Here is a 27,548-nt window from a genome sequence, read left to right on the forward strand (position 1 = left end):
GGGCCTCAGCGAGCCCGTGATGGGGCCAGGCGCTCCAATTTGGAGGGTGGAATGGCCAGGATTCATGACTGCTCACAGGGAACAAGGAGGGAGCCAGTGATGCCACACACATCCGTACCTGGGTGGACGGTGGTGCCCTGGCTGGGAACCACTCTGGACACTTGGCCTGGGCTAGCAACCAAAGGAAAACCTCCACCAACTGGGAGTCTCAGTGCAGCTGGTTTTTATTATTAAAGCCAAGGTTGGAAAATGGTTGCCCCCCTGCCTCCCAGAACCCTCCCACCCACCTCTAGGTTGATCCCTTTATATCCTGTGAAGGTGAAAACTAGATTTGTCTTGAAGAGACTCAGAAACGCTCATGCTGGAATGAGAATGAGGACAGATGAAGTAGGCTCAGATGGTGGTCTCTCTGTGTGATTGTGTGGGACTCCACCCAGGATTCCTGGGAGAGACGGCTTAGGGTGGGGCTGGACAGCCCCTGCTCACAGTGCTGTTCCCGAGGGTCCGGGGTGGGCGTCAGGAACGAAGGCAACGGAAGAGGCTGAGCTGGCCCCCCGTACTCTACCCTGCTGAAGCTGGGCCACAGGCTGGTTTTTGTAAAAATGGTTAAAAAGAAAACCCAGCCACGAGCACCACCCTCCCGAGCAGGGCGAGAAGAGGCGCCAGCTCTGGGCTTTGAGGTCTGAAGCTTGTGGCCTCCTGGCCTGGCATCGCCTTCCTGGAGGCAGGCAGCACCCTGAGGGAGGCCAGGTGGGCTCCTGGGCCCCGCGTGTGGCCCTTGGCAGCCTCCAGGGTCCCAGGAGAGCTTCGAGATGGCTATCTCCCCTCCTCCCACCCAGCCCACTGCAGGCTCTAGGCCTCAGGGACCCTGTGCAACTTTTGCTCTTTGGATTCCAAAGATCTGTACTTGTCCTCCAGCACGGGCGCAGTGGGCTGGAAGTGGATGACAGGCCTGATCTGAAAGACGGTGAAGCCCTCCTGGTTCTTCTGGTTGAACAGACTTACCCTGTGCTCCAGCTCGGGGCTGGTTTGGGCCGAACCTGCTGGGCTGGGCCGGGCGAGGGGGGCTGGGTCCAAGGCCCTCTGGGATGGGCAGGGGTCCTCTGACAGGGAGGACAGCAGGTCCTGGACTGTGGCCGCCTCCACCTGCTGCTGGGGTGGCAGCGGCAGTGGCAGGGGAGCGGGGCCGGGCTCAGAGGATGGCTCCTCTCGGGCGGTGCTGCAGTCCGTGGAGGAGCCCAGCGTCTGGCTGCTGTCACTCTGGGCCCGGGTGACCGAGCTGCGGGAGGCAATCTCCGAGGTGGCGCTGGCCCCAGTGCCATTAGTGCCGAGCTTGAGGGGCACGTCCAGAGAGAAGAGGTCCGAGGAGATGTTGGGCTGGTGGATGTCGATTGCAGCCGTGGTGACCACACACACAGCTGGCTCTGGGACACCACTGTCTGCAAGGAAGGAGAGGATCTCGGTCACACTTCAACATCTGGCACACCTGGGGGCCCTGAAGAGGGCAGGTCTGAGCCGGGCGGTGGGTGGCGAGTGTGGACGGGCTGTAGGAGAGGGAGGCCTTGGTAGGACACCCTTCTCCCAACACCACCACCCTGCTTTGAGGGGGATTATGCCGCCTCATCTCCTTAAACTCAGGTGTGGGCATGTGACACACTTTGGCCAGTCACCCATGAGAAGTGACGTGCTGCTTTGCCCTGGCAGCCAACAATGTTCTAGAATAGAACATTCGTGCCTGTTCTGCCAACCGGGTGCTAGAGTAACGGTGATGACCCGGGAGTAGAGCCCCCAGCCAACCTGCAGTGGGGCTTTTGTGGCTTTGTTTAAACCACTGACACACTGGGCTATTTGCCACAGCTGCCTAACCTAGCCCATCCTAACTCAGGAAGCGTGGTGAGCTGGGGCAGGGAACTTGAGTTCCACGGTCTGAGGAAGGACTCAAGTTTCAGATGGGCTGGCGGGTAGGATGATCAGAGCCTGCTTAGTGTGCATCGTAGGGTCAGAGAGAGGACACGCAGAGCTCTTTGCTTTAGGCGGGATGTACCCGGGGCTGACCTACAGAGGATGCAGGGTGGGGAGATTCCTCCACAAAGTTGAGGACTGAGAGAGAGGTCTGGGCTGGAGACGGTGGTCTTTGAAACCAGCATATTGGATGAGGCTTTGAGGGAGGAGAGAAGCGGGGGATGAGGCCTGAGGAGGACTAAATTGTGCAAAACAAAAAATTCAAATGCATTTTTCACATGGCCCAACATGATAATCAGGTTTTGGGGGCTGTGAAATTCAAACTCAAGAACTGCATGTGGAACCCTGAAATGAAAGGGGACTGTGGACTGAGACACCAAATGCCTCAGCAATATTTTAAGATTCAATCTTTCCCATAAATAAAAACCACTGGGGTTTCTTGAGGTTTTTTTTCCAAGTGCAAGAATGAAACATCCAGCAGGGATGTGCCTGAGGCCTGCAGCTCCTCACGCTCAGGAGTGCTGTGGCATCTCACCCTCCACTGTGCCCACCCTCACAGGTGCGCAGGTATGGGGCACTGGGGTCACTTGGAGTTCTGGATTCCACCCCGCTTCCCATTTCAGGGTTCCACATGCAGTTCTGATGGGTGATCACACAACACCCCCATCCTGGCACCTGCAGGCTGGCCCCTGGGTACCCCCAGCTCCAGCGCTGGAGTTTTCTGGAAGCTGAAGCTCCAGTATTTTAACCGTGAGCACTGCCTGCAGTTATGGTTCACAGTCACCAAGAGATGGCACCTGGCTGCCAGGCATGAGTTGTCTCTGTCCTCGGGTTTAGGGTTTGCTGGGGTCACATGCAGCATGGGGTTCTGGCACACGCAAAACAGCCGCCTACCCAGACTTACCAGTGCTGGGCCCATTGTAATACTGACTGATGTAGCTGTTCATGTCATCTTTCACGGTGGCTTCTACGGAGGTGGGGACAGAGAAGGGTGGGTGGTCACTGGTCAGTCCGAGAGGCAGAGACTGCATCAAGTTCTTTCTTCACCCCTTGTACTCCCATCCCCACCCCCATGAGAGGAGGCAACCGTCTCACAGAAGCCCTCGGCGTGTGTGACAGGAGCCACCTCCTATTTTTCCATGGGGACCCCCCGTCTCACCTGCCCCAGGGGCTGGACCGCACTGGGTGTTGGAGGACCCAGGTTCTAACAAAGCATCTGCCTTTGTGCTACCCTGGACAGAGCTTTTCCCCCGTCCCCACTTTCCGCATCTCTGAGATGAAGGATGTGGAAATAATTCCTCAGGGCTTTTCCTTGTCTGGATAGCCTATGCCTTCATTGCCTGAGCTTCTCAACAGCACTGCCGTCAGAGAAACCTTGAAATCCCGTCTGTAGGAATACACAGCCAGCCACAGGGCTGATGCGCATCTGACAGCCCGCGGCTGCATCCATCTGAGGGTCCCAGCCTTCCGTGCAGCACAGGAATGGAGCTGGGGAGGTGGGGTGCTGGGGATCCCCACCACCTGCACTGTTCCTGCACATAGTAGGTGCTCAGTACATAGTTAACTAAGCAAATAACGGAAGGGGCAGTGAAGAGCTAGCCATGTCAAGGGGGATGGGAACAAAGTCTTAAATATTGACCAGCTTGGGCAACACAGGGAGACCCCATCTCTACAGAAAAAAATCCTTTTAGTCAGACCTGGTGGTGCACACCTGTGGTCCCTACTGTGGGGTGAGGTGGGAGGATTGTTAGACCCTGGGAGGCTGAAGCTGCAGTGAGCTGTCCTCACACCACTGCACTCCAGCCTGGGTGACAGAGGGAGACCCTGTCTCCAAAAAAGTAAATAAGGAATCTTGGTTCACTTCGTGAGAGGATCTGGGAGGGAGGGAGCGAGGAAAGCTGAGACTTTTCAGTGGGAAGAAAGCCAGGTGCTGGGAGACCCCAAAAGCCATCTCAAGAGCTGGGCCTTCTTCCAAGGACAGTGAGGCAGTGAGGGGCCCCAGGAAGGTCTGAACTTGGTCAGGTGTGACTGGGAGAGGCCACTCCTAAAGCTGTGGCAGGAAGAGCAGAGACTGCAGTGCCCGGGAGGGGTGGCAGGCCCTGAGGGCGCGGGAGGCGCCTCATGGGACAGGGAGGCTGTCCCCAGCAGGACAGTGATCTGCAGTAATTAGGAAGGCCTGAGGGGCAGGGAGAGTGAGTGGCAAAGTGTCCCACTGTGCTCTGGGGTTGCTTCCTCAGCCTACCGGGTCCTGGGATCATGGAAGGGTAGCAGAATCGGACCTGATTTCAAACCTCAACTCTACCACATATTAGCTAAGTGGCCCTCGCTTAGCCTTCGTTTCCTTGTCTGTGAAATGGGGAGAATGATGCCTGTTCTCCAGAGTTGCTATGGAGATTGAATGAGCTAGCATCAGATTCCCAGGGTGGGGTCAGGCACCAGAAAGCCCACAGCACAGGGGGGCTGAGGGTGTCCTCCCTCTCCCAGGGAAGTGTGGGGGTGCTCCAGGGCTCCCCCTACAGCCAGAGTCTGAGTCTGCACCCCGAGGAGCTTCTCTGAGGAAAGGGGTCGGCAGACCCACTGCATTCTGAGGGCCCTTCCCAGGCTCACCTGTGAGCTGCAGAAGCCAGTCAGCCCTTCCCTCGGGAGGCTGGAGGCAGCACAGAGGGGCCTGGCTCTTAAAAGCTTTTTTGGCCTCTTTTGATCTTTAAATGCCTGCGGTCAGAGGTGTGTTTTGCACTAATGCTGGGGCTGAGGGAGGGCCCCGGGCTGGCTCCAGACCCTGCTCATCAGCCAGCTACACTCTCCTCTGCAGCCGGGCATCTGTATGCTGTGTGTACTCCCAATGCTGTCTAGCCTGGCTGCTGCCCTGGGAAGCCAGGGGTGGCTGGTCCCTGCAAGCTGGAGGCTCAGGTCCGCCCAGGCCCTGTGGGCCAGGCTGGGGGATCTGGTCACTCATCTTGGTTTTATCCTGAGACCACACCTGCAGGGACTCCAGAGGGCCCTGTGATGTGAGCAGGACAATGAGCTCAGCTGAAGTATCCACAGACCAGTGAAACTTTAACCCAAGAGCCACTTGCAGGAGGCGGCCGGAGTGAATGAGAAAATCCCAGATGCTGAGTTCTTTTCCTGGTGCTGCCACCGGCTTGCCATGGGGGCTCGAGCAGGTCCCATCCCAGCCCAGAGAGGGCTCTGGGCCTCGGTTTCTTTATCTGTACCCTGAGGGCACTGGCAAGGCTCTTTCAGATTGTGAGGAGGCCAGGCAGATGGTTCTGAAGTTCTAAGAGGTGACAGTCACAGCAGAGTGGGCAGAGGCCCGAGGCATCTTGGCTAGTCCCCAGTGCAGGAGTCCCCCTGAAGCCAGCCTGAGAGGGCTCTCTCCCGCACCACCCACACACCGCTAGGAAAGGCGCACCTGCCTCTTTGTGGAGCAGCTCTGGTCAGCAGCTCCTGGGCAGCTTCTCACTCAACTGTGCTCAGCAGTCACAGTGAGCCCACTCTCTGCCAGGTTGTGAGCCCAGGAGTCCCTGCCTGCTGGGAGCAGTCAGGGCCTTCCCAGGACATCCACTCCTAGTCAAACGGCCCATTAACATTTAATAAGAAGTGCCGCCTATGTGTGAGGCTTGCACATCCTGGTCCTGCGTTCCACATAGGTAAGGACAAGCCCATTTCTACTCACGGTCTATATGACAGCCCTTCCACCACCTAAAAAGCCCCTCATGTCCCTCCTGGGAAGTCTCTTAGAAAGCCCCCGTGCATTCTCTACCCCTCCCTGGTTTCCCAGCCTTTCCACACTGAAGGCTTCACTATGGGATCCAGCTGTGACCAGAATGGGAGGAAGAGAAAGAAGGGAGGGAGGGAGGGGAGGAGGGGAGAGGGGAGAGGGACTAGTGTTTACTCTGAAAGCCCCAGACTGAGGGGTCCACACTTCACACGGTGATCTCCCTGTCCCTGTGATGCAAGGCCGTGACTATTGAGTAGACCGTGCAGGTGGCCAGAGATCTGCTGTGATCACTGCTCTAATGTACCCTCATATCCTCCAAGCGTGTTCAGAAACGCCCTCCTCTGCCAGCTCAGGTGGAGCCTGTAGCCAGCGTGGACACCCAGTTGTCTCTGCAGGAGCTGAGGCCAGGTCAGGCCTTCCCCACCCTGTACTCATGTAACCCCCAAGGAGGGCTCATCGCCCTGGGCAAACGTCAGCTTGCTGGGCTTGGGCCATAGGGGCCGCCTGCTGGAGGCGTCCTGAGTCCTCGGTCTACCAAGGTGTTAATCATTCTTCTCTGTGTTGCCTACATGATTGAGGATGCTCACATCTTCATGCAAGCTGTTGAGAAAAACAACCTAAGCCAGGTGACCTTCGGCCCAGACGTCCCTCCTGAGCTTCGGAGGTCTGGCCAACCGTCCCTGGACACCTCCTGGCTGGCCTCCAGCTCCCTCTGACTCAACACATCCAAAATAGAACTCGGTTCCTCCGTCCTCCTCCGTGTCCTCCATCTTGGTGACTGGTTTCTGGCACTTTTTAGTGCCTGTTACCAACAACTCGACTTCCACCAAGTCTGTGACCAGTTGAGGGACCCCTGGCCCTGTGACCAATCTTAGATCAGACTTCATGGTTCCCCTTTGGACTCCTGCCCTGCCTGTGGGTTTAATGAATCAGATTACTCGTTCCTGGGATGTGCTTGACACAGCCGAGGTCCCTAGGTGGCCGTGAGGGTTTTTTTTTAGTCTGCACTTGCTCCTCCTGTCCCTACTCCCTCTGCTCCAGACCTGGCCCCACACAGGGCCTCGGAGTGAGCTTTAAGGCATGAGTCGGAGGGCCAGGCTGGCCTGGGCCTCGCTATCAGTGCTGACGTCAGGCCTGCCTGCTCTCTGGGTCACAACAGGCCGGTGGATCCTCTGCTTCCAGAACTGACCACTTGGGCTGGGGTTCTGTCTCCACCCACAGAAGGGGACCGAGGGCCTTGGAGGGCAGAAGCCACATTTTACTGTCTCCCTGGTGCTCAGCATGGAGTTTGGCATATGCCAGCTGCCATTAGGGTGGACTGGACAGAAGACGATGGTTGTTGGTTCAGAGGCCTGCAGGGACTTACTTCCCAGCCTCCGCCCCGACTCACAGGGAACCACTGCCTGCGCTGGTTCCTCCTACAGAGAGACTGGGGGGTCTGGGAATGGAGGCGTGGCGGGGGAAGCAGACAGATGTTTACGGCCGGGAATGGGCCACACTGTTGGCCTCACACGGGGCTGCCATCCTTCCATCTAATAAGCCCCTGCCCCTGGGGGTTTGCTTTGATTCAGCCCTGGGGAGCCCTAGAGACACGCAGGAAGAACCCCACAGGGAGCTGTGCGGTGCAGTCCGTGGAGGGGCAGGAAAGAATGGGCACAAACACAGGCTTCAAAACCAAACAGACCCAGCTCCAACCCGGCTCTGCAGGGCACCTGCTGTGTGGTCTTGGGCAGATCCCTTGGCCACTCTGAGCTTCAGCTTCCTCATCCATAAAACGGGGATAGCAACTGCCTACTCTGCTGCTGAACTGCAAAGAGTCACCGAGCTCATGAACGTTTAGCCCGGGGCCAACACTTGCCTCCCTGAAACCCTGGCCCCGAAGTCTCAGTGCTTTCTGTGGCAGCTGCTCTCTGCTGCCCGGCGCCTTTCTTCTCAGGGTGTGAGCACTTTGCAAACCGAACCTGACTAATCCTCCCAAAGCCCAAGTGCAGCGGTGGCAAGGCTCATCATGTGGGTTTTACCTCTTGGGTGGAGCCCCCGACCTGCCCAGCAAGGAGGCGGAAGTGGAGAGAAAGGGTGGTGAGTCAGCCAGGCCAGGTCTCCTGGAGGTGGCAGGGACTGGCCAGGCTGCGTGGACTCTGGCGTGGCAAAGGGGGGCATGGGGTGCCAACCGCATGAACTGTGCAGGCCCAGGCCCCAAAGCCCAGCGCAAAGCCCTGATTCCTGGTTTGAGCTCCTGCTCCCAAATTCCAACTTGGCCTTCCATGGCTTGGCAGCCCTCACCAAGGAGGGCACTAATGTTCACCGAGCGCCTACTGTGTATGAGGGATGAGAGCTGCGCCTGTAACTAAATACCCAACGCTTCTCAGTGAAGAACTCCTGCACCTGCTCTATGCTGGACACACTAGGATGAAGACGGGACCAGCTATGGCATTTCTAGGTCCCTTGTTTAAAAAGTATGAAGAATTTCAAGAGGGTAACAGCAGAGCAGTGAACCAAAGCTAGGGCCCTGCGTGACCACGCAGCTTATGCGCCCACGAAGCCAGCCCTGATCACGGAAGTAGCTTGTTGAAAGCCAAGCTGAAATTCAAACCCAGACCTGAGTCCTAAACCCATGTCCCTCCGGATGCTTCAAGTGCTACTTTGTGTGAGGCTCTTTCAGGTCTAGTCGTATAGCCCTGGGGTTCCTGGGGTCTCCTGTGTCCCGGTCAGGCCCACACACTGGGAGGCCAGTGGATGGCCTTGCCTTCATGAGCACCCAGGTCCGCTCCTCTCCAAGGACAAGCACTTGGCAGGCTGAGCTCACTCCCCTGCTGCTGCCTGGCAGAGGGCAGGCACAGAGCAGGCTGGCCGGGTGCACCCCTGTGGCAGTGTCTCTGGAGGCTGCAGCAGCGTGGGGGACACAAAGGTTCCCTGTGATATATGGTGAGATGCGGGGCACTCCCACCAGGAGCTGTAATTCATAAGTTATGGGCGAGCTTCAGGACTAATAAATTTGGGAGGGAAGTATTAATGACTACACAGGGGCACTGTGAACTTGGCAGGCCCCAAAGCCTGGAACTCTGCAGCCCAGGTTTTAAAAATGATTTGTGCTAGAGCAAGTCTAAACAGAAGCGGCTTGGCGTTGTCTGACTGTGACCTGCTGGCAACTGTTGAGACTGCGGAGCCGCTTCCTCCTCACGGCTGGGGCTGGCAACCTGCCCTCCCGGGCTGCCCTCCCCCACCCCACAAAACGCAGGCCCCTCCCGAGGCTCCGTGACTCGGCTCCTGTCTGCAGGTTAATCCCTGGATTGTCTGTGTCCCACTGTGCACGAGGTGGGCCTCAGAGCCTTGCTGGCCTGAAGGTCACAGTTAGCAACAAGCGCTGCCCTTACTTAATCTCCAGAGCGGCCTATAGCGCTCTTAGCTTGTCCAGCCATAATTTCTAATGTCATGAAAATCCCTCCCTGGACACAGCCCCTGGTCAAGGAGAGATCAGCTGGGGGATGCCCTGTGTCCCTGGACCACGTGAGGCTGTGAATCATGGGTGCCCTTGCCAGCCCCCTGTTCTGCCCTCTGTCTTAGAGGCACTGGCTTTGCCGTGGATTCTCTCTGGGGCTGGCTGTTAAACAGTGTGCAGAGGGAGCTGCCTATGCAGGGGCAGGCAGCAGCCAGAGAGCTGGGAGGTACCCAGGGGATGCCCCAGAAAAGGCAGGGAAGAGTGAGCCGGCGGGGACCCCAGGGCTGGATGGAGAGGCATCTGCACCTGCTTTCAGGGTGCGTGTCTCCCCTCTCTATGGGAGGCCTGAGCCTGCCTTGTCCAAATACCCCCTACCCTAGTTTCCAGGAGGGTGAGCAGGGACAGTGCAGACCCCGTGACATCCTGCTGGTAACACATGGCTGATCCGTTTCCCCTGAGTGGGCTTCGACGCTGACCCAGCTTTCTGCCTCCCTTCTCCTCCTCCTGGAAGTTGCCTCCTACAGGGGCTGCCGAGAGAGGAGCAGCAGGAGGGAGGGGCAGGACTGAAAGCCTCAGAGCACTGCTAGAATGTGCAGGAGAATTTTAAAGGCTTGGTTTGTTTGTGGACCCTCCAAGCCCAGATCTTGGTTCCCTGTGGGCTCAAATGTGGCATCTGGCATCCAGTATCTTGTAGGTAATTGGCTGAGGGACAATAAGGGCTGTGCTGTGAGCTCTAAAGCTAATGACCCTGAAGAGAGAGAGGTGCTGGGGAGAGTGGATGTACCGGAAGGGCTTAGACCTGCAGAAAGAACAGCACAGGGCAGGCCCAAGCCCCAGGTGAGCTGCAGCCTCAAGACAGGCAGTGGGCAGAGCCAGGAGGCTGTCATGGGGAAGATCCCGGAATGGGCTGTGAGATCATATATCTGCTCCTTTCATCCTTGGGAGGCCAGGCAAAGTGGGCAAAAGTTGTTCCCACCTTCCAGGAGAACTTTCAAAAAGAAGGAGGCAGATTCCACAAGCACCAGCCTGGGGGCTGAAAGCCAAGAGTGGGGTTTCTGGGGTGGACTACTGCTGACTGGCCTCAGCTCCCGGAGGAGACGCAGGGCTCCGCACAGAACAAGTGATGTCAGAGAGCCTCATTTTGTACTTTCATCAGTTACCGCCTTCAAGATGACCTTCGATGCAACAAACTCTACGGAGACCTGGCTAGGGCCCAGGCCGAGGCAGGCCCTGAAAGAGTCTAGAGGGGAGACACACGTCAACACTTCTGGCAGTGGGGCAGGATCCGGACCTGGGGGGAGTCGGGAGTCGGTGTAAGTCTGCCAGGGAAGGGTGAGGAGGTCTGGGGGCGTACGCTAAGAGGGATTCTAAGCATGAAGAGAAGGCCGGTAGGCAGGTTGGGCCATCCCATGAACAGCATGCAGAGACTCGGAGACCTCTCAGAGCATTTACAGAACTAAAGGCTGTTTCATTCCTCTAGAGTGAAAGCCGAGCTGGGGTGGAAGGAGATGAGGCTGGGGAGGCAGCCCGGAGCAAGATCATCAGGGGTACACCTGTCAAACGGTAACGCAGGTGTCCTCAGGCAAACTCGGTGAGGACAGAAACCTCCCGTGGAGCAGAAGGGCAAAAGCTCGCTTGATCTTGAATGGGTACCTACTCCTCATGTGTTGAAACCTTAACCCCCAGTACCTCAGAATGTAGTCTCACTTGTAAATAAGGCGGTTGCAGATGTCATTAGTTAAGATGAGGTCCTTACATGCCTGGGGCCCTTATAAAAAGGGGAACTCTAGATCCAGACATGTGCACAGAAGGATGCCATGTGCAGATGAAGGCAGGGCAGGGTGATGCTTCTACAAGCCACGGATGCTGAGGACTGCCGGCCACCACCAGAAGCCTGAGGAAGGCCTGGGACAGATTCTCGCTCCCGGCCCACAGAGGGAAGCAATCGGGCTCAACCTTGATCTCGGGTTCCAGGCCCCAGCCGTGTGAGACAATACGTTTCTGCAGTTTGCGCCAGCCAGCCTGTGGCATTTTGTTACGGCAGCCCTAGCAAACTAATACACCAGCCTAAGGGGCTTGGGTTCTTTCCTGAGGGACGCAGGGAACCAGGAAAGGCGGGAAGTCAGGGAGTGGGAAGAAAGATTTTGGAATGCTCACTGTATGGTGGGGGAGGGGAGACGGCAGAGGGCAGGCAGCTGGGCGAGATCGAGACATTAACAAAGGCTAAATGAGGAAGATGAAGAAGGGGCTGCTTCAATTAATCAGGAAATGGCGATCGGTTGCAAATCAGGACCTATCAAGCCCTGGAGTCCAGGCAGGAATCAACAAACTACAGCTGAATGCTGACGAGCGTGAAGTTCCGCACGAGGCTACAAAAGGCCTGTTGTTGCCCAAGGATGGGCTGCGGGGACACGGGGCTCAGCAGAGCTGTGTGGGAAGACGTGAGGCAGGCTCAGCTGTGAGCTCAGCCAGGGGGTTCCCCACAAACTCAGGAGCCTTCTGGCTGCATTGTGGGGGCCCCGGGTCCAGCAAAAAAAAAAAAGCAGGAGTGGCCCCTCAGCATTGTGCCCTGGGCTGGCAGCTCCCCAGTAACTGCATTCAGTTGTGGACATTATTCTGAGAGATTAAAACAGTGGAGAGCTCCCGGAGCGGGCAGTACAGCAAGAACTGGGGAGTGTGTCTCCCGAGGATTGGCTGTGGGCATGCAGGTGATGGTCCCTGGAGGAGAAACAATCTCAAAACGGTCTCAGCTGGGACAGCATCACCTGTGCCTGAAACCCATGGCCCGTGGGGAGGCAGGGGGCGGGGGGCCAGGCCTCAGTGCAGTCTGAGGAAGAATTTTCTTACAGGCAGAGCCAGGTGGAGGTGGGGTGGGCTGCCCAGGGAGGTAGGAAGCACCTGTTAGAGAAGGGTGAGCTGAGGCTGCACGGCTCATAGGGTTATAGATGGGATTCTCACATCAGCTGAAGGGCTGGACCCAGAAGCCCCTTCTTGCCCCCAAATTCTATGTTTCTAAGCTCTGAAGATCTCTCGGAAGAGTGGCTGGACACAGTGGCTCATGCCTACAAACCCAGCACTTTCAGTGGCTGGGGCAAGAGGATCCACTTGAGGTCAAGAGTTTGAGACCAGCCTGGGCAACATAGCAAGACCCCATCTCTACAAAAATAAAAACATTAGCTGGGTGGAGTGGTGTGTACCTATAATCCCAGCTACTCAGGAGGCTGAGGCAGGAGGATCACTTGAGCCCAGGAGTTTGAGGTGGCAGTGAACTGTTATGATACCACTGCACTCCAAGAGAGAGACCTTCTCTTCCCCACCCAGCTAAAAAAAAAAAAAAAAAGCAACCACTTCGTTTCCCAAAACCTGTGTGCAGTTTTGCAGCGCCTCACAGCCCTCAGAGCTTTCTCACTGCCATTGGTTCCTCATAACTCTACCTCCTGCGAGGCAGGCAGAGCTGGAGGTATGAGCCCATTTTACAGAAGGGAACGCTGAAACCTCGAGTCATGGAGCCGGGCCTCCTGCCTCCCGACCTGCTCAGCCTGCCCGGCTCTGTCCTCGCTGCCCTGGAGGGGTCACGGCATGCCAAGGCAAAATGGCTCCTGGATGAAGCTGGGGTTTGGGGTCCCACAGCCCGAGCTCCCAGCCCAGCACCACCATTTCCTGGCTTGGGTGGCCCCCTGCGTTTCCCCAAACCTCTGGCCCTTGCAGCAGTCCTGTGAGGAAGCCTTAGTACTGCTCTTATTTGACAGCTGGCAAGACTCGGGCCCCAAGAGAGTCCCGCCACATAAACGGCTGATAGAAGAGTTGGGATTTGAATCTAGAAATAACTAACTCCCTTCCTTCCATACAGGACCCTACCCTGGGCTGTGGCTCGTGTTCCCACCTCCACGAACATCGCCGCCGTCCGGGCTGCTCTGGCCCCGGGCCTGAACTTTTTGGGGCCCTGGTGGATGGCAGTCCAGCAGGAAGCCCCGGACCTCTAAGAAGCCTGGCTCTGCCGCTAATTAGCGGGGCGCCTTTGGACGGCTTCCCTGGGTCTCGGTTTCTTCAGCCATGCAACAGGAGAGTCACACCTCCTCCTACAGCTGCTGGAAGGACAGGGAAGTCACCGCACACAACGCGCGCCGGGGCCACAGGCGCAAAATGGGGACAAGTCACTTCTAGTTTCGGTCAGGGTGGCCAGACGACACGCTCTCTCCCGGGCTCTGACGGGCAGTCCCGAGGGTGCTTATCTGACGGTGCTCCCCCGTCACGGGGAAGGAGGGGGCACACACCTGCAAGGAACCCCAGCCCCTCGGCGCACAGTCCCGGGGCGCGGGAGGGAGGCGAGGGGGCGCCCCCCGCCATGCCATCTGGGGCCGGGTGGAGACGCAGACTCACCTTGCGACGGCTGCAGCTCCTCCACGACGCTCTCGGCCGCCGTCTCCTCGTCCCACGTGCCGGCCTCCACCACCTTGAAGCGGCTGCGCGGCTGGCTGAGCACGTGCGGGGCCTGCAGCGCCGCCTCGCGCTCCGCAGCCAGGTCCAGGTCCTGCTGCGCCAGGTGCGCGCGCAGCTGCCGGATCTCAAACTGCGGAAGGAGAAGGGCCGGGCTGGGGCTGGGGCGGGGGCGGGGGCGGCCGGGCAGAGACCCCAGCCTGACCTCTGGGCGCTTTGTGCAAACGCTACTGGACGGAGTCAGAAGCCCTGGGTATGAATTCAGTTCTAGCTCGTGACCCAGATGCGGCACCCCAAGGGGCGCCCGACAGCATGAAAGCCTCACGCAGATGCCTCACGCTGATGACTAAGGAAGAACAGGAAACCTCGGGACATCCAGGGCCCGCGTCCCAACCTGGGGACCCCATCCTGGCGTCACTGCCCGCTGGTCTGAACACTGGCTCGTTTTCTTCCAGCAACACCCGCTTCTCTCCTCCACGAGGAGACACCCAGGACCAGACCCGGTTCAGTCCCAGCCCTGCGGCTTCCAGGCCCGGTGGCCTTGGGCAAGTCCCGTCACCTCCGCAGCCTCAGCTTCCTTTTCTGCAAAATGGGGTTTTCCCCTCTTTGGGGACTTGGGCTGCTTCCTCTCAAGGGCGTTCTCCCGGGTGGAGGGCGGCCTATGTGGATTGCCTGCACTGCACCTGGCACCTTCTCACGCACGGCTGAGCGCATTCACGAAGACACGGTGGCCAGACGGCAACCCGGCCTCGTCAAAGCCGCACCCATCTTGTTTTACTTTCTGTCGGGGAAAGCTTCTTGGAAAGGCTTCAGATACCTGCTGGGTTTGCGGCTGACATGCCCACGCCCGCGCCCTCCTGGGACATCTGGGCCAACGCGAAGTCTGGGTCTGACATTCGGGTCCGGGCCGCCACCGCCACCTAGTGTTCCCCGCGCGCCTCACGCCGCGTCTGCACCGGGCGGAGCAGGGAGGGCGGACAGCCGGGACGACGCCCGGCCCGCGCCTGGGGGGTTCCCTGCTTGCCCACGCCGCCCAGATGCACCTCTCCGGCCCCGACTCCTCAAACCCGGTGTCGGATTCTCACCTCCAATGCCTCCGTGACAGTGTCACTTTCACAGGAGCCGCGAACTCAGTGCGGTCAGAGCAGGCCTCTTCACTGTCTCTGCAGACCTGCTCCTCAAGGGTTTTCCTCGCATTTTAGCCGCAGCCAAAAATACAATCACCTTCCTTGCTTCCTCTCTTTCCCTCGTCCCCACATCCGATCCACCCCCCAAGTCCAGCCGCTGTCCCGCTTCCCTCCACCTCCACTGCCGCCTCTGGCACTGCCCACCCGGCCCATTCGTCTCCTCCTCTCTCCCGTGACCCGACCCCAAGACACAGTCCTCCTCCTGGTTCTATAATACCAAGCACGCGCTGATCCCAGGGCCGCTGTCTCAGCTGCTGCCTCTGTCCCAGATCACACGGTGGCCCCTCCGACGGCCCTTCCCTGACCGACACCCAGGGCAGCCCCTCGGGCACTCCGTCGCATCAGCCCATCTGAATTCACTTACCACCTTCTCATGTTGTGTATTTAATGTTTTCTTGATTTTAGTTCTACGGAAGTAAGACACACATACAACTAAAAGCATTCACGAACAACAGGGCAGCCAGGAAGCCACCTGGCACAGGACAGCCTCCCAATGCCAGGGTCTACAGGTTTTCAGCTTCCTGCCTGAGGCTCGAAGTTTGTAAGTTTGGTTGCTTCTGTGCTGGGAGTAGGGCAGACGAATGGGGCAGAGGGTCCCACCCTTAGGGGGAAAGACTTTGATTTAATCCTCATTTTCAGCCCTCCATCTGCTGCATCAGGTAGCATTCTGTCTAGTCTCCATTTCCCCCAATTCACTAAAATCTCTTTCCTCTTTGTGCTGATGGGGAAAACTTAGAGTTCCGTTTCCTCCCTCCCTGCCTTCCTTCCCTCCCTCTCTCTCCCTTCCTTCCCTCCCTCTCTCCCTCCTTCCTCCCTCTTTCCTCTCTCTCTCTCTGTCTCTCCCGTTTTCGTTTTTGAGAGAAGGTCTTACTCTGTCTGCCACACTCAAGTGCAGCGGCATAATCACAGCTCGCTGCAGACTTGTATTCGTGGGCTCAAGTGATCCTCCCACCTCAGCCTCCCAAGTAACTGGATTATGGGCACATGCCCGGCTAATTTTTGTTTTTATTTTTTGTAGAGACAGGGTCTTGCCATGTTGCCCAGGCTGTCAAATGTCTGGGCTTAAGCGATCCTCTCACCTCGGCTTCCCAAAGTGCTGGCATTACAGGTGTGAGCCACTGTGCTCGTCTAAGAGATAGTTTCTTAATTCTTATGCATTAACGATTTCGTTTTCTACTGTCATTCCACTGGGGTTTGGGGAAGGAAATCAGATAAATATTTGTGATCACACCACGATATGGTTTGGCTGTGTCCCCACCCAAATCTCGTCTCAAACTGTAGTTCCCATAATCCCCATGTTGAATCATAGGGCTGGTTACCTCCATGCTTTCTCACGATGGTGAGTTCTCACGAGATCTGACGGTTTCATGAGGGGCTTGTCCCCCTTTGGCTTGGCGCTTCTCCTTGCGGCTGCCATGTGAAGCAGGACCTGCTTGCTTCCCCTTCTGCTATGATTGTGAGTTTCCTGAGGCCCCCCCACGCTGTGAGTCAATTAAACCTATTTCCTTTATAAATTACCCAGTCATGGGTATGTCTTTATTAGCTGCCTGAAAACAAACCACCATTTTCAAAGAGCTATCAGTTTACTTCTGATTCACCCCCAGTGGTGTTCCGGTGGGTGGGGAAAAAACGCACACTCCTAGCATGGCTGATTTCAAGCCGCCGGCAAGATTCCATGGGGAAGATCTGCACACTGGGTTCTCGTGAGCAAGTGAGACCACCACTGCACCACGGCTACCCTTCACCCCCAGGAGGAGAGTATCCCCACCAGCAGGGGTCTTGTCTGTTTTGTCCCGTGGTATGCAAAAGGCATTCGATAAACATTGCTGAATACACGAACAAATCAATGCGGGAAACCAGTTAGCCTGTTCAGCTCCGTGGCTTCAGACTGGGCCCTAACTCCAACCACCAACTGAGCTGCACCCCTGTCACAAAGCTAAGACAAAGATGGCGACCGCATGCCGGCTACGCACTAAGCCCTGACCCTGGTCACACACTGAGCCTGGACTCTGGTCACATACGGAGCCCTGACCTGGTCACAGACTCAGCCCTAACTCTGGGCTCAGACACTGAACCTCAACAACCCAGCACTCAGAGCACTCAAAGGTGGCTGGAGGGCTCACAGAGGGAGAAAGCGGGCCTTTATGTGCAAGGTAAGAGGGTACAAGCCACCCCTCTGGCAGTAAGGTCTCATAGGCGACGGAGGGCCCAGGAGGCAACCTCCCAAGCTCTGCTGGGGTTGGGAGCCCCTCCTGCCCTGCTGATCTGAACCTCCCATGGGCACACCCAGCCCACTTTCTCCAAGGCCACTCATCGGGGCCTGCAGGCCAGCTAATGGCTTCCTGGCCGCTCTGAAGGGATGCATTATTGATGACTTGTAATTGATATGGAGCTGCCCAGGAGTGTCCCGCTGGAATTCAGGCCAGACAGCCAGAGGCCAGGGCTTGCCCAGCCCCAGGCCCACATGTGCAGATGCAGGCACATACGCAGAAGCAAGTTTCAGCTAAAGAGATGAACTCCCAAGTGTGCGGGAGTTTTCTCATTCATTCATTCGGTAGGAAGTCAGGTAAAGCAGGGTAGGGCAATGTTAACATTCTGTTACAGGTTTGGGAATGAAAATGCCTTCCCCAGCTTGCAGATAAATCCTGGATAGCCCTAGCAAGGGGTGGTGGGCAGGGGGGGGCTATCAGCTGCGCTGCAGGGAACAAGTCCCCTCTGAGAGCCAAGCACAGCTGGGGTGGTACTTACAGCAGAGGAAGCATGGTGTATACAAGGGCCAGAGGGCCAGAAGGGGCTGGGGAGCTTGGCCAGGGCCCCACCAGGCAGAGCCTGTAGCCACAGTAAGATGTTTAAAGAACAACCAGTGGAGTCCTCCAAACAGAAGGGTGGAGTGGTGGCAGTGGCGGTGCAGTGAGCCGGATGGGCATCTGGAAGGACCATGCTGACTGGAGAGCGGAGGACAGACTGGAGGGGGCCACAGTGGGCGTGAGAATGCCAGCTGGGAAGCTACTGCAGAGTCTGTGCCAGCAATGACCAGATATGGGCTACGGTGGAGATAAGATACGAGGAAGGGTACAAGGACCAGCCGGGAGGTGAGATGGCAGCGCGTGGCGTGGTCTGGAATGGGGCTGAGGAACAGGACAACCCGCTTTGGGGACAGATTTCGGTAAGCTTCACACCCAGAGGGTGTGAGGTGGCTGGATGCTGTCCGTCTGCCCTGAGGAGGAAGGACTGACTCCTCAGAGGGGAAGGGCACATGGGCCACACGGCTCTCGGCCCAGTCACTGGCTGGGACAGCGCAGGGGGGTTTCCAGAGGTGCTAGCGAGACCCTCGGAGCCAGCCTCCTGGCTCCTGCCCCGCTTATCGTGGCCACATGTGCCTCTGCAGTGCTGCCCGGGGGTCCTAGGACATCAGACGGGGAACCAGGGCCCGGAGGTAGGAAGGAGCCTTCTGTGCCGGGAGGGAGGCGGGGGGAAAGGCCAGGACCGGATGGTGCTTCAGAAGCAAAGCAGGGGCCACAGCCCACAGCCCTGCCTTCCAGCCCTCAAGACCCTGTGCCAAGGAACCTGCAGCCTTATGGGCAAGATGGAGGTGAGTCAGCCCAGCAGAATCCAGGGCAGCTTGATAGGAGCAGGGGCCAGGAAAACAGGAAGTCACCAGAGGGGAAGAGCAAGGGCTGGAGACTGGAGGCTGAGTTCTCGGCCATCACCCCTCCCTCGCCCTGACTTTGGGTGAAGCTCTTTTCTTCCCCGGGCCTCCGTTTCACTGTGTGTCCAGTAAGGCAAATGGACTCACTGAATTCCCAGTCGATGACGAGCTCTGTACCAGCTCCAGGCCCCCACCTGGAGGCCGTGAAGGGCAACTGCAGTTAAGGCTCCGTGCTGTTTGGGGGGCCTCCCCTACCCCCCGCCAAATGCCCCATTCCCAGAGAACCGTCTCTTCAGAGAGAAACGTAACAGAACCCACAACCTCTAAAATGCATCATGGAGGATGTGGAATCACTCATCATAGAAATCAGCAGAAAACGTGATTGGTTATCAAGCCATAAAGCAGTTCATAGAAGCTGACCTGCGTCAATATTTGAGCGAACAGACGAGGACTTCAAAATAACTACAGTGAATATGTTAACGAAAATAGGGGGAAAGGCAGACAAACTGAGTATAGTGTTTCAGCAGCGAGTTAGACCCTCTCAGAAGAACCAAATCAAACTTTTAGAACCTTGATATACGGCATCTGAAATTGAGTAGTTGGTTGGATGGTTTTAACAGGGGACTAGACATAGTATTGTTGAACTTGAAGACAGGTCTGTAGAAAAATATCAAAACTTACAGCCATGAAAAAAGGAGGAGGTGGGGGAAAGAGAGAGAATGAGTAGTGGGCAGAATAGGATATGAGATTGGCCTCAGCTGCAACTGGAGCGCCGTGCGAAGAATGAGGCAGGTGCAGTGAATAAACAAATCACGGCAAGAACGTCCCAAATTTAACGAAAAACATCAAGCCACAAATTCAAGAAACGCAGAAGCGCCTAAGCAGGAAAAATACAAAAAAACCCACAGAAACCCACATGGAAGCACCCTGCGGTCAAACTGTTCAAGGCAGGAAGAGACACCACGGCCCTGCGGCTCCCCGGGGCTCACGCGGGCCTGTGCCTCAGGAAAAGAAGGCGCATGGTGGCCATGGTGGCTTTGATGAAGCAAAGCTTCCATTGGCAAACGGGCCAGTGGGAAAAAAGACCACCCCCAGGCTTGGGAAGAATTAAAGTGCAGTCCCAGCCCTGTTTAGCGGACATCATTAGCTAAGTATTTCTAATCAGATCAGCTGACCCGATCATCTGGGATCCACAGGGAAGCCTGCAGTGTGCATTACTGGAGTTAAGTCAGGCCCCTTCCATCGGGGCTGGGCTTTTAATGCAAGCCCAGGAGGGGTCAGCCCCACCGGGGGCGGCAGGATGGGCACACCCAGCGCCTCTCTGCCTTTAATGGTCGGGTTTCGGGTCCAACTGACAGGGGCCTTGGCCTGATCAATGCACACTTTGGCCAGAAGCTCGATGGTATCTGATGCAAGAGCAGTAATTTCGCTCTATCCTATTAGTGCTGTCTGCACAGACTGCCCTGCCTTCAGATCCATCTGCGGTTGGGATGGCATCCAATGTTTATTTCCATTAGTTTCGCCATTGTTGGTAACAATAAAAATCGGGAGACGGTTGCAAACTAATGATTTAGGAGCGGGGTAAAGCTGAGATGGACCTTGGCCCCTTTCCACCCACTGTGAAGATGACTGGTAGTTGGCCATAAATTTAAATTATGGCAAAAGGATAACATAAGTTATTCCTCTGATGGCTAATTTTATCAGCTAAATAGGCTTGTCATTAAAGCCATCGGCTGTTTTACAAATCACTTCCCATCTGAAAAAAAATTTCCCTTCCCACAGTGGAGATCCTGAATAATCCAGGTAACAAAAGGCTACGGCGCTGAGCTGGGGGCTTGTGGCCTCTGTAGGGAGAGAAGGAGCTCTCTGGAATGAGCCAGCTTCAAGCCCCGTCCCCAGAGCCAGGTGGAACCACGGCTCTATTCCTGCCCTTTGGCCCCTTCTCTGAGCTGCTAGCCCGGCCTCAAAGGCGAGAGACCTATGCAGGGACCACTGGCATTCTCTCAGGGGTACAGATCACCAGGGGGAAAAGGGGTCCAGCATGAGGCCTGGATGGGGAGATGGGCCCCGGCTCCCAATCAGAGGGGCCCACCACCTCCCACATCTGTTCTGGCTCCTCCACGTGAAAGACAGCACAGGGGCAGGGCAGCTTCCTCTCCCCACATCTTCCTCCGTAAGAAATGCCTACAGCTTGCAGGGTCAAGATGATCAACTTGTTTCTTCAGGAAACAGGCCAGGGAGACATGGCATTCCTCTAGGAAGGACTTTGATCAGTACGGCTGTGCGGGAAAGGGGGAGACAGAAGGGAACGCTGTGAGCCCGCTGGCTTTGTTTCAGGCGTTGGGTGTCTATGCAGGTAACCGTTTTCTTCCTGGGCACAAAGACCACCTCGGACAGCACCTGGGACCCCTAGTTGATACCGTGTAATTGACTCCTGCCGATAACACGGGGCAGAGCTACGGCACCACTCTCGGGCCTGGCCAGTAACCTGCCACGCCCAGTTCCCTCCTCTCACTTTCCTACCCACTGACTAGAAAAGACTCAGAGAGCTTGGAGGAAAAAAGATCGGCCAGGTGCGGTGGCTCCCACCTGTAATCCCAGCACGGTGGGAGGCCAAGGTGAGCAGATCACTTGAGGTCAGGAGTTCAAGACCAGCCTGGCCAACGTGGTGAAACCTTGTCTCTACTAAAAATGCAAAAAGTATCTGGGCATGGGAGCACGTGCCTATAATCCCAGCTACTCAGGAGGCTGAGGCGAGAGGCAGTAGAATCGCTTGAACCCAGGAGGCAGAGGTTGCAATGAGCTGCGATCCTACCACTGCACTCCAGCAGGGGCCACAGAGCGAGACTCTATCTCAAAAAAAAAAAAAAAAAGGAACCAGAAAATGGGAGCAGCCTGGAGGCCTGAGTGAGTGTGTGGAACAGAGGGTCCCTCCACCCCAACCCATTGCAACCTGCACTGGCCTATGATGAGAGTGACCAATGTACCCCTCCTGTGTTAGGACACAGATTTCTGGATTTGTTGGCCGCAGAAGCTGGTGTTACTCACCCTAACTGACTGGCTCAGACAGATGCGTCTTTCTGGAGCAGGGAAATGGACGCTGAAGCCCTTTCCTGGCCCCTCCATGAAAAACTGCAGGATCTGGGCAAAGAACAGACCCCCTGAGCTTAAGTCTTTCCGTGTGAAGGGATTAATAGTACCCAGCCTGTCACCTTCCACCATCAAAGTAGAAATGAGCTGAATCATGACAGTGCATCTGTGAAGGAGCAACCATCATACAGATACATTTCCTAATATTTTTATACGGGCTGTCTTTTTTTGCCCTTACTGAGAGCCTCCAGTGGGCCAGATTTAATTCGCTCCCTACGGCCTCCATATGATGTAGGCCTCACTACCTCCGATTTTCCCAATGAGAAGCTGAGACCCTGGGGTTAAAGGGGAGGCGACTGGTCACCAGCTGGTGGAGCTGAGGTTTGAATGTGGCTTGTTGGTTCCCCAAATAAGAGGATTCTTTCCGCTCCTCCAAGCTCCCCAACCGGGGACTCCCCTTTCCCAAGGCCTGAGGACGTCCTCAGGGGCTCACAGGTCCCACTGGTCCCCTTGGAGGCTGGACCTTGAGTCACCCCAGATTGAGCCTCATATCCCTCAGTATTTTGCCATGATCTCAGGGTGAATGGTGCTGAGGAAAGAGAACTTTAGGGAAGAGAAACTGACTTCCACAGTGGGCCAGGTCAGACCGTACTATTTTGTGAGAAAAGCTGTTACCAGGCTTAAAGGGCAAAGAGCGGGCGTAACGGAGACTTCAGAACGTGTTTTGGAACTGGAGCGGGATCCCGTGCATGGAGGGACATATCAAATCTCAGAGGCACTTTCGTGAGATGAGTCAGAGCGTGTATCGCTGCATTCACTTAACCGCCGCATCTGAAATGGCTTTGGTTTCTCAAGCGGCCAGGACAGAGAGACAGCCCAGGAGTCCACAGTCCCTGAAGGGCGGCCTCTAGCATCGTGACCTTGGACTCCATCTCTGTACCAGCGAGCCTAACTCGTAAAGAAATTCTGGCCAGGATCCATGCTCCACCAAAAAACGAATGGAAAGAAACTTCCAGCTAAGGGATTGCTCAGTCAGGGGTCAGAGGCCATGCGCTTCCATCACAGCCGGGGGCAGCCTGAAAGGGGCTGCAGAAGGCACGGCCAGGGCTTTGGAACACAGGCTGAGCAGCGGAGAGTCCTCCTCCCCTCCCGGGACCCTCTAGGCGCCCCTCCCCCGGTAGGAATCTGTTTAAGGAGGAGGTGTGGTCGTAGCAATGAGAGAGACAAGTGAAGCCTGTCTCCCTGTCAAAGCCAGAGGGCGTGTGTGGTCCAGGAGGGAAGGCGCTGGAATGGGCCCCAAGAGACCCGTTTTCCTCCTGGCCTCCTAACTGCTGTGCCACGCTGGGCTCACCGCTCACCCTTCTCGGACCCTCTGATGCCCCATCTGTCAAATCCTGGACTGGGCCGGCTGCCCTCCAAGGGACCTTTCATCTATTATATAAGGTGGCTCTGGGGCACCATGGGCACGGGCTGTGTGGTAAGAAATGAGCTGCCATGTGGCACAGAAGAGGAAATGAACCAGGTATTCATACAAGAAACGGGCAACAGGCTCATCTGAGAGACACAATGTCATCTTTCTTAAAAAGTTACGATGGGCTCCTCACACCAGTTAGGATGGCGATGACTAAAAAATCAGGGGACAGCAGACGCTGGAGAGGATGTGCAGAAACAGGAATGCTTTTACACTGTTGGTGTAGCTCAACCATTGTGGAAGACAGTGTGGCAATTCCTTAAGGATCTAGAACTAGAAATTCCATTTGACCCAGCAATCCCATTACTGGGTATATACCCAAAGGATTATAAATCATTCTGTTATAAAGACGTATTCACACACATGTTCACTGCAGCACTGCTCACAATAGCAAAGACTTGGAACCAACCCAAATGCCCATCAATGACAGACTGGATAAAGAGAATGTGGCACATATACACCATGGAATATTATGCACCCGTAAAAAAGGATGAGTTCATGTCCTTTGCAGGAACATGGATGAAGCTGGAAACCATCGTTGTCAGCAAACTGACACGGGAACAGATGATCAAACACCGCATGTTCTCACTCATAGGCAGATGTCGAACAATGAGAACACATGGACACAGGGAAGGGGACATCACACACTGGGGCCTGTTGGGGGTTGGGGGGCTCGGGGAGGGATGGCAGTAGGAGAAACACCTAATGTAGATAACAGGGTGATGGATGCAGCAAACCACCATGGCACAGGTATGCCTATGTAACAAACCTGCACATTCTGCACATGTACCCCAGAACGTAAAGTATGGTAATTTTTTTAAAAAGTTCAGATGGGCTGCATATGGTGGCTCACACATGTAATTCCAGCACTTTGGGAGGCCAAAGCGAGTGGATCACCTAAGGTCAGGAGTTCGAGACCAGTCTGGCCAATATAGCGAAACCTCATCGCTACTAAAAATACAAAAATTAGCTGGGTGTGGTGGCGCGTGCCTATAATCCCAGCTACTTGGGAGGCTGAGGCAGGAGAATCGCTTGAGCCCAGGAAGCGGAGGTTGTGGTGAGCCGAGATCATGCCACTGCCTGCACTCCAGCCTGAGCGACACAGTGAGACTCCAACTCAAAAAAAAAAAAAAAAAGTTAAGATAAAGAAACAGAGAGTAACTGTGCAGTGGAGACACCTGAGCCAGGCTGCCCCCGCCAGGTGATCCAGGTCACGTCAGAGCGAGAAGTCATGCGATGTCCTCCTTCGTGACACGATGAGAATAGCACTTCCCTCTGCAGTCTTCCTCCCAAACCCCACAACCCCAGGCTTACCATGGGGAAAACATCAGATGAATCCCAACAGGGGGGCATCCTGTGAAACACTCGGCCAGTGCTCCCCAAAACCATCCAGGTCATCAGAAACAAAGTCTGAGAAACAGCCACAGCCAAGAGGAGCCTAAAGAGACGTGCCGACTAATGTAACGGGGAGCAAACAGGACATAAAGGACTAAACGCTAAGAAAGTCTGAGTGCTGTGGCGATCTGGGCTTGCTCACGGAACAAATGATGAGAGGAGTGTATGATGCTAATAACGGGCAGCTGGGTGCAGGCGATATGGGGACTCTACCTGCTTTGCTGTTTTTTGGTAAATATAAAACTTTTTAAAAAAAGTTTTTAAGTTTATTATTTCTTTTTTTTCTTTTTCTTTTTCTTTTTTTGAGATGAAGTCTTGCTCTGCCACTCAGGCTGGAGTGCAGTGGCGCAATATCTAATATTGGCCTCCCGGGTTCCGGTGATTCTCCCACGTCAGCCTCCGAGTAGCTGGGACTACAGATGCGCACCGCCGCATGGGCGCCCACGCCCGGCCCTTACAGTTTATTATTTTAAAAAGAGCTGGGTGACGTTGTAGCAAATAGCTATACAAACATGCCCCAGTGAGAGAGCAAGGGAGTGCAAACTGGTTTTTTGTTTGGTTTGGTTTCAGAGGCGGGGTCTTGCTCCGAGGCCCAGGCTGGAGTGCAGTGGCGTCATTACTGCTCACTGCAGCCTCAAACTTCTGGTCTCAGGCGGTCCTCCCGCCTCAGCCTTCCAAAGCTCTGGGATTACAGGTGTGTGCCATCATGCCAGGCCAGGTGTGGCATTTAAACTGGGATCCTGACACATTTCATTGGTAAATTTCAATTTTTCAGGCAGCATATGTAAATTCAGTTTGGAAATTGCTTCGTTATGCTCTGAAAATTCCAGCAAGGAGAGAGCAAGAGTGTCTCACGAAGATGACTACACTCTCCTGGAACGGGGCTGTGCGTGTCACTGAGACAGCTGAGGGGAGCCAGGTCTGTGCCCGCAGCATAAGCTAGCCCACGCATAATGTGATCAACATTTTCACTGAGTGCTGACGAGTGCTGTGAGCAGGAAGGAGGAGGCCGAACATGATGGGTGGAAAAGAACAGTGTTCACAGTTAGGACGCCTGCTTCTAGGCCCCCCTGGACTAGCTGTGTGCCCCAGGGGACCCGCCACTGCTCAGTTTCCTTATCTGTAAAATGGGTGTGCAGGCAGGTGCGGTGGGGCTGGTGGACTGCCAGCGTCCATGCACATTGCTTGCCACCCATCACGTGTCAGGCTTTCGGCTAGGTGATCTCAGCACCATCCTTCAAGGATTCTGTGACTACCCCCATTTTTCAGATTAGGAGAACCAGGGTCCAGAGACGTCCCATGAATGCTAAAGCCAGAAGGTGAGTAAGTGTTCTACAGAGAGACACACCTGGGTTCAAAGCCAGCTCCAAGACTATTTAGCGTCCAGTCTATTCTCAACCATTCCATGCGCCGCTGTCTCCAAGGTCTGGCCAATCCTGACATTCCAGGGCCCACACTCTCATTTCTTTAAGGGTATCTGTTACCCAGGCGAGTCTCGAACCAGGTCTGAAAACACAGCTGCGAGTGAAGCGCCTGCCTCGCTCTCTGGAGCGGGCACCTCGGACTCCGGGAGAGCAGCCCTCCTGGTCCCTCTGGTCAGGCAGCCCCTCACCCTCCCCAGCAGCCCCGCTGGGAGTCCAGCCTGTCTGGCCCTTTCTGCTGTCTTAACTAAGATGACAGGCTTCAGCTGTTTTTTAAATCAAAACGGTTTGTTTCTGTTCATCTCTTTTCCAGATGTCACTACCTGGAGGGAATCTGTCTTTATTTATTGGCTCTTTCCTGTGTGGAATAGCAAGGGAGTCTCCCTCCGGCTGAGATCCCCGAGAAGGAGGCCACATGTGGGGAGTGACTTGAACCAGGACGGCAGGAAGCTGGGGTCCCCGGGGGCCTCAGGACAGAGGTCATGGTGGAAACCCTGGGAGGTGGGCTTGCCGTGAGGATTTTCTCCCGGCCACGTGGCACATGTGTGGCTGAGATGAGGCGTGTGGCAGGGTCAGCACGTTCCCTGCTGGGCTGGGAGGCTGCGAATTTACGAGGGGCGGAGGCAGCCCCGTGTCCGTGTCTTTCCCGTTGCCAGCTGCAGTGAAGGAGGGTGTTTGTTTTCCTGTGTGACAGCAGACTGGGAACTGAACTGGCTTCCAGCTGCTTTCTCGATGACACCCTGTGCTTTCCTTTCCCGGCTTCGCTACAGCCCCCTCTGCCTAAAGGCCAGCTTCTCTCACCTTCTTCTCCAGTCTCTGCCCCCAGCCATCCTGACTCCACTCTGCCCTCTCCATCCAGCCTCCAACAGCCGCCGCAGGCTCCATCCACAACTCACTTCTGAGCAGAACCCCCAGTCCTGCTTTTCATCCTCCAGGCTTCCTCTGTCCCAGCGGGATAAAGCCCAAACTCTCTGGTTGGCCATGGAGCCCCTTCCCAAGCCTGTCCCCAATCCTCCAGCTGCCCCCTCTACGTGGCCCCGGACTCCCTGGGCACCGCACCCACTCCCACACCCCGAGCTGTTCCCTCTGCCGGCAGCCTTCTCCCTGGGGCCCTGCTCCACATCAGCTCCTCTGGAAAGTCTTCCCCACCCTGGCCTGCAGAGCCCGAGACACGCCCGTGGGATGCAGGCATTGCACCAGCTTCCCACTGCCTACCGATGGGCTGCCAAACCCCCTGAGTCACCCAGAGCCCTGTCAGGATGAGGCCGCGCCCTGTCCAGAGTGGCATCCGCATGCCCGGCACAAGCCCAGCACAGAGCAGCTCTGGACGGTGCTGGCTGACCACAGGATATGGTGAGAAACCGAATGAAGCTGACGCCAGCTCCTCAGGGCGGGGCGCTTCTCTTGCCAGTCTAGGATTCCATAGCGTGCCCTGCTCTCAGGACACCCTGGACAACGTGCCCCCGAGGGCCGTGTCCCGATGACCCCTCTTGTCACTCACAGGCATTCTGTGCAAAATGAAAGGTCACAGTGTTCCCGAAGGAGATAAAAAGGTTGGTTTCCTGACAGGCATTCCAAGGGGATGATTCTGAAGACGCCGCGTGCATGTTCCTGTGGGGACATTTCCCGGGATCACTTTGTAGTAACATTCCATAGACTCGTCCCACACCCCAGAACTATGAGAAGTTGGGGTTGGTCAAGGAGCCAAGAGGTACACTGGCTATGCATTTACCAAGACCCACAACATATGCCGAATATGCATTTACTGAGGGGCCC

At 56.0% G+C, this 27,548-nt stretch overlaps 1 protein-coding gene across 7 annotated transcripts in view; it reads right to left on the minus strand.

Moving 5' to 3' along the window:
- Positions 1–206: 206 nt before the first annotated feature.
- The window catches only part of TMEM266 (transmembrane protein 266), a 138,360-nt gene continuing 111,018 nt past the window's right edge, over positions 207–27,548 (minus strand). For all 7 annotated transcript variants that reach the window (XM_074392633.1, XM_039468819.2, XM_074392631.1 and 4 more), the window contains 3 exons: positions 13,503–13,692; positions 2,867–2,929; positions 207–1,439 (listed from right to left, as the gene is read on the minus strand). In XM_074392633.1, coding sequence (XP_074248734.1) covers positions 853–1,439; positions 2,867–2,929; positions 13,503–13,692 — 840 coding nt within the window. In that variant the 3' untranslated portion in view covers positions 207–852. The remainder of the gene's footprint in view (positions 1,440–2,866; positions 2,930–13,502; positions 13,693–27,548) is intronic.

The sequence above is a fragment of the Saimiri boliviensis genome, chromosome 2 (assembly GCF_048565385.1).
Source record: "Saimiri boliviensis isolate mSaiBol1 chromosome 2, mSaiBol1.pri, whole genome shotgun sequence".
Lineage (NCBI taxonomy): Eukaryota > Metazoa > Chordata > Mammalia > Primates > Cebidae > Saimiri > Saimiri boliviensis.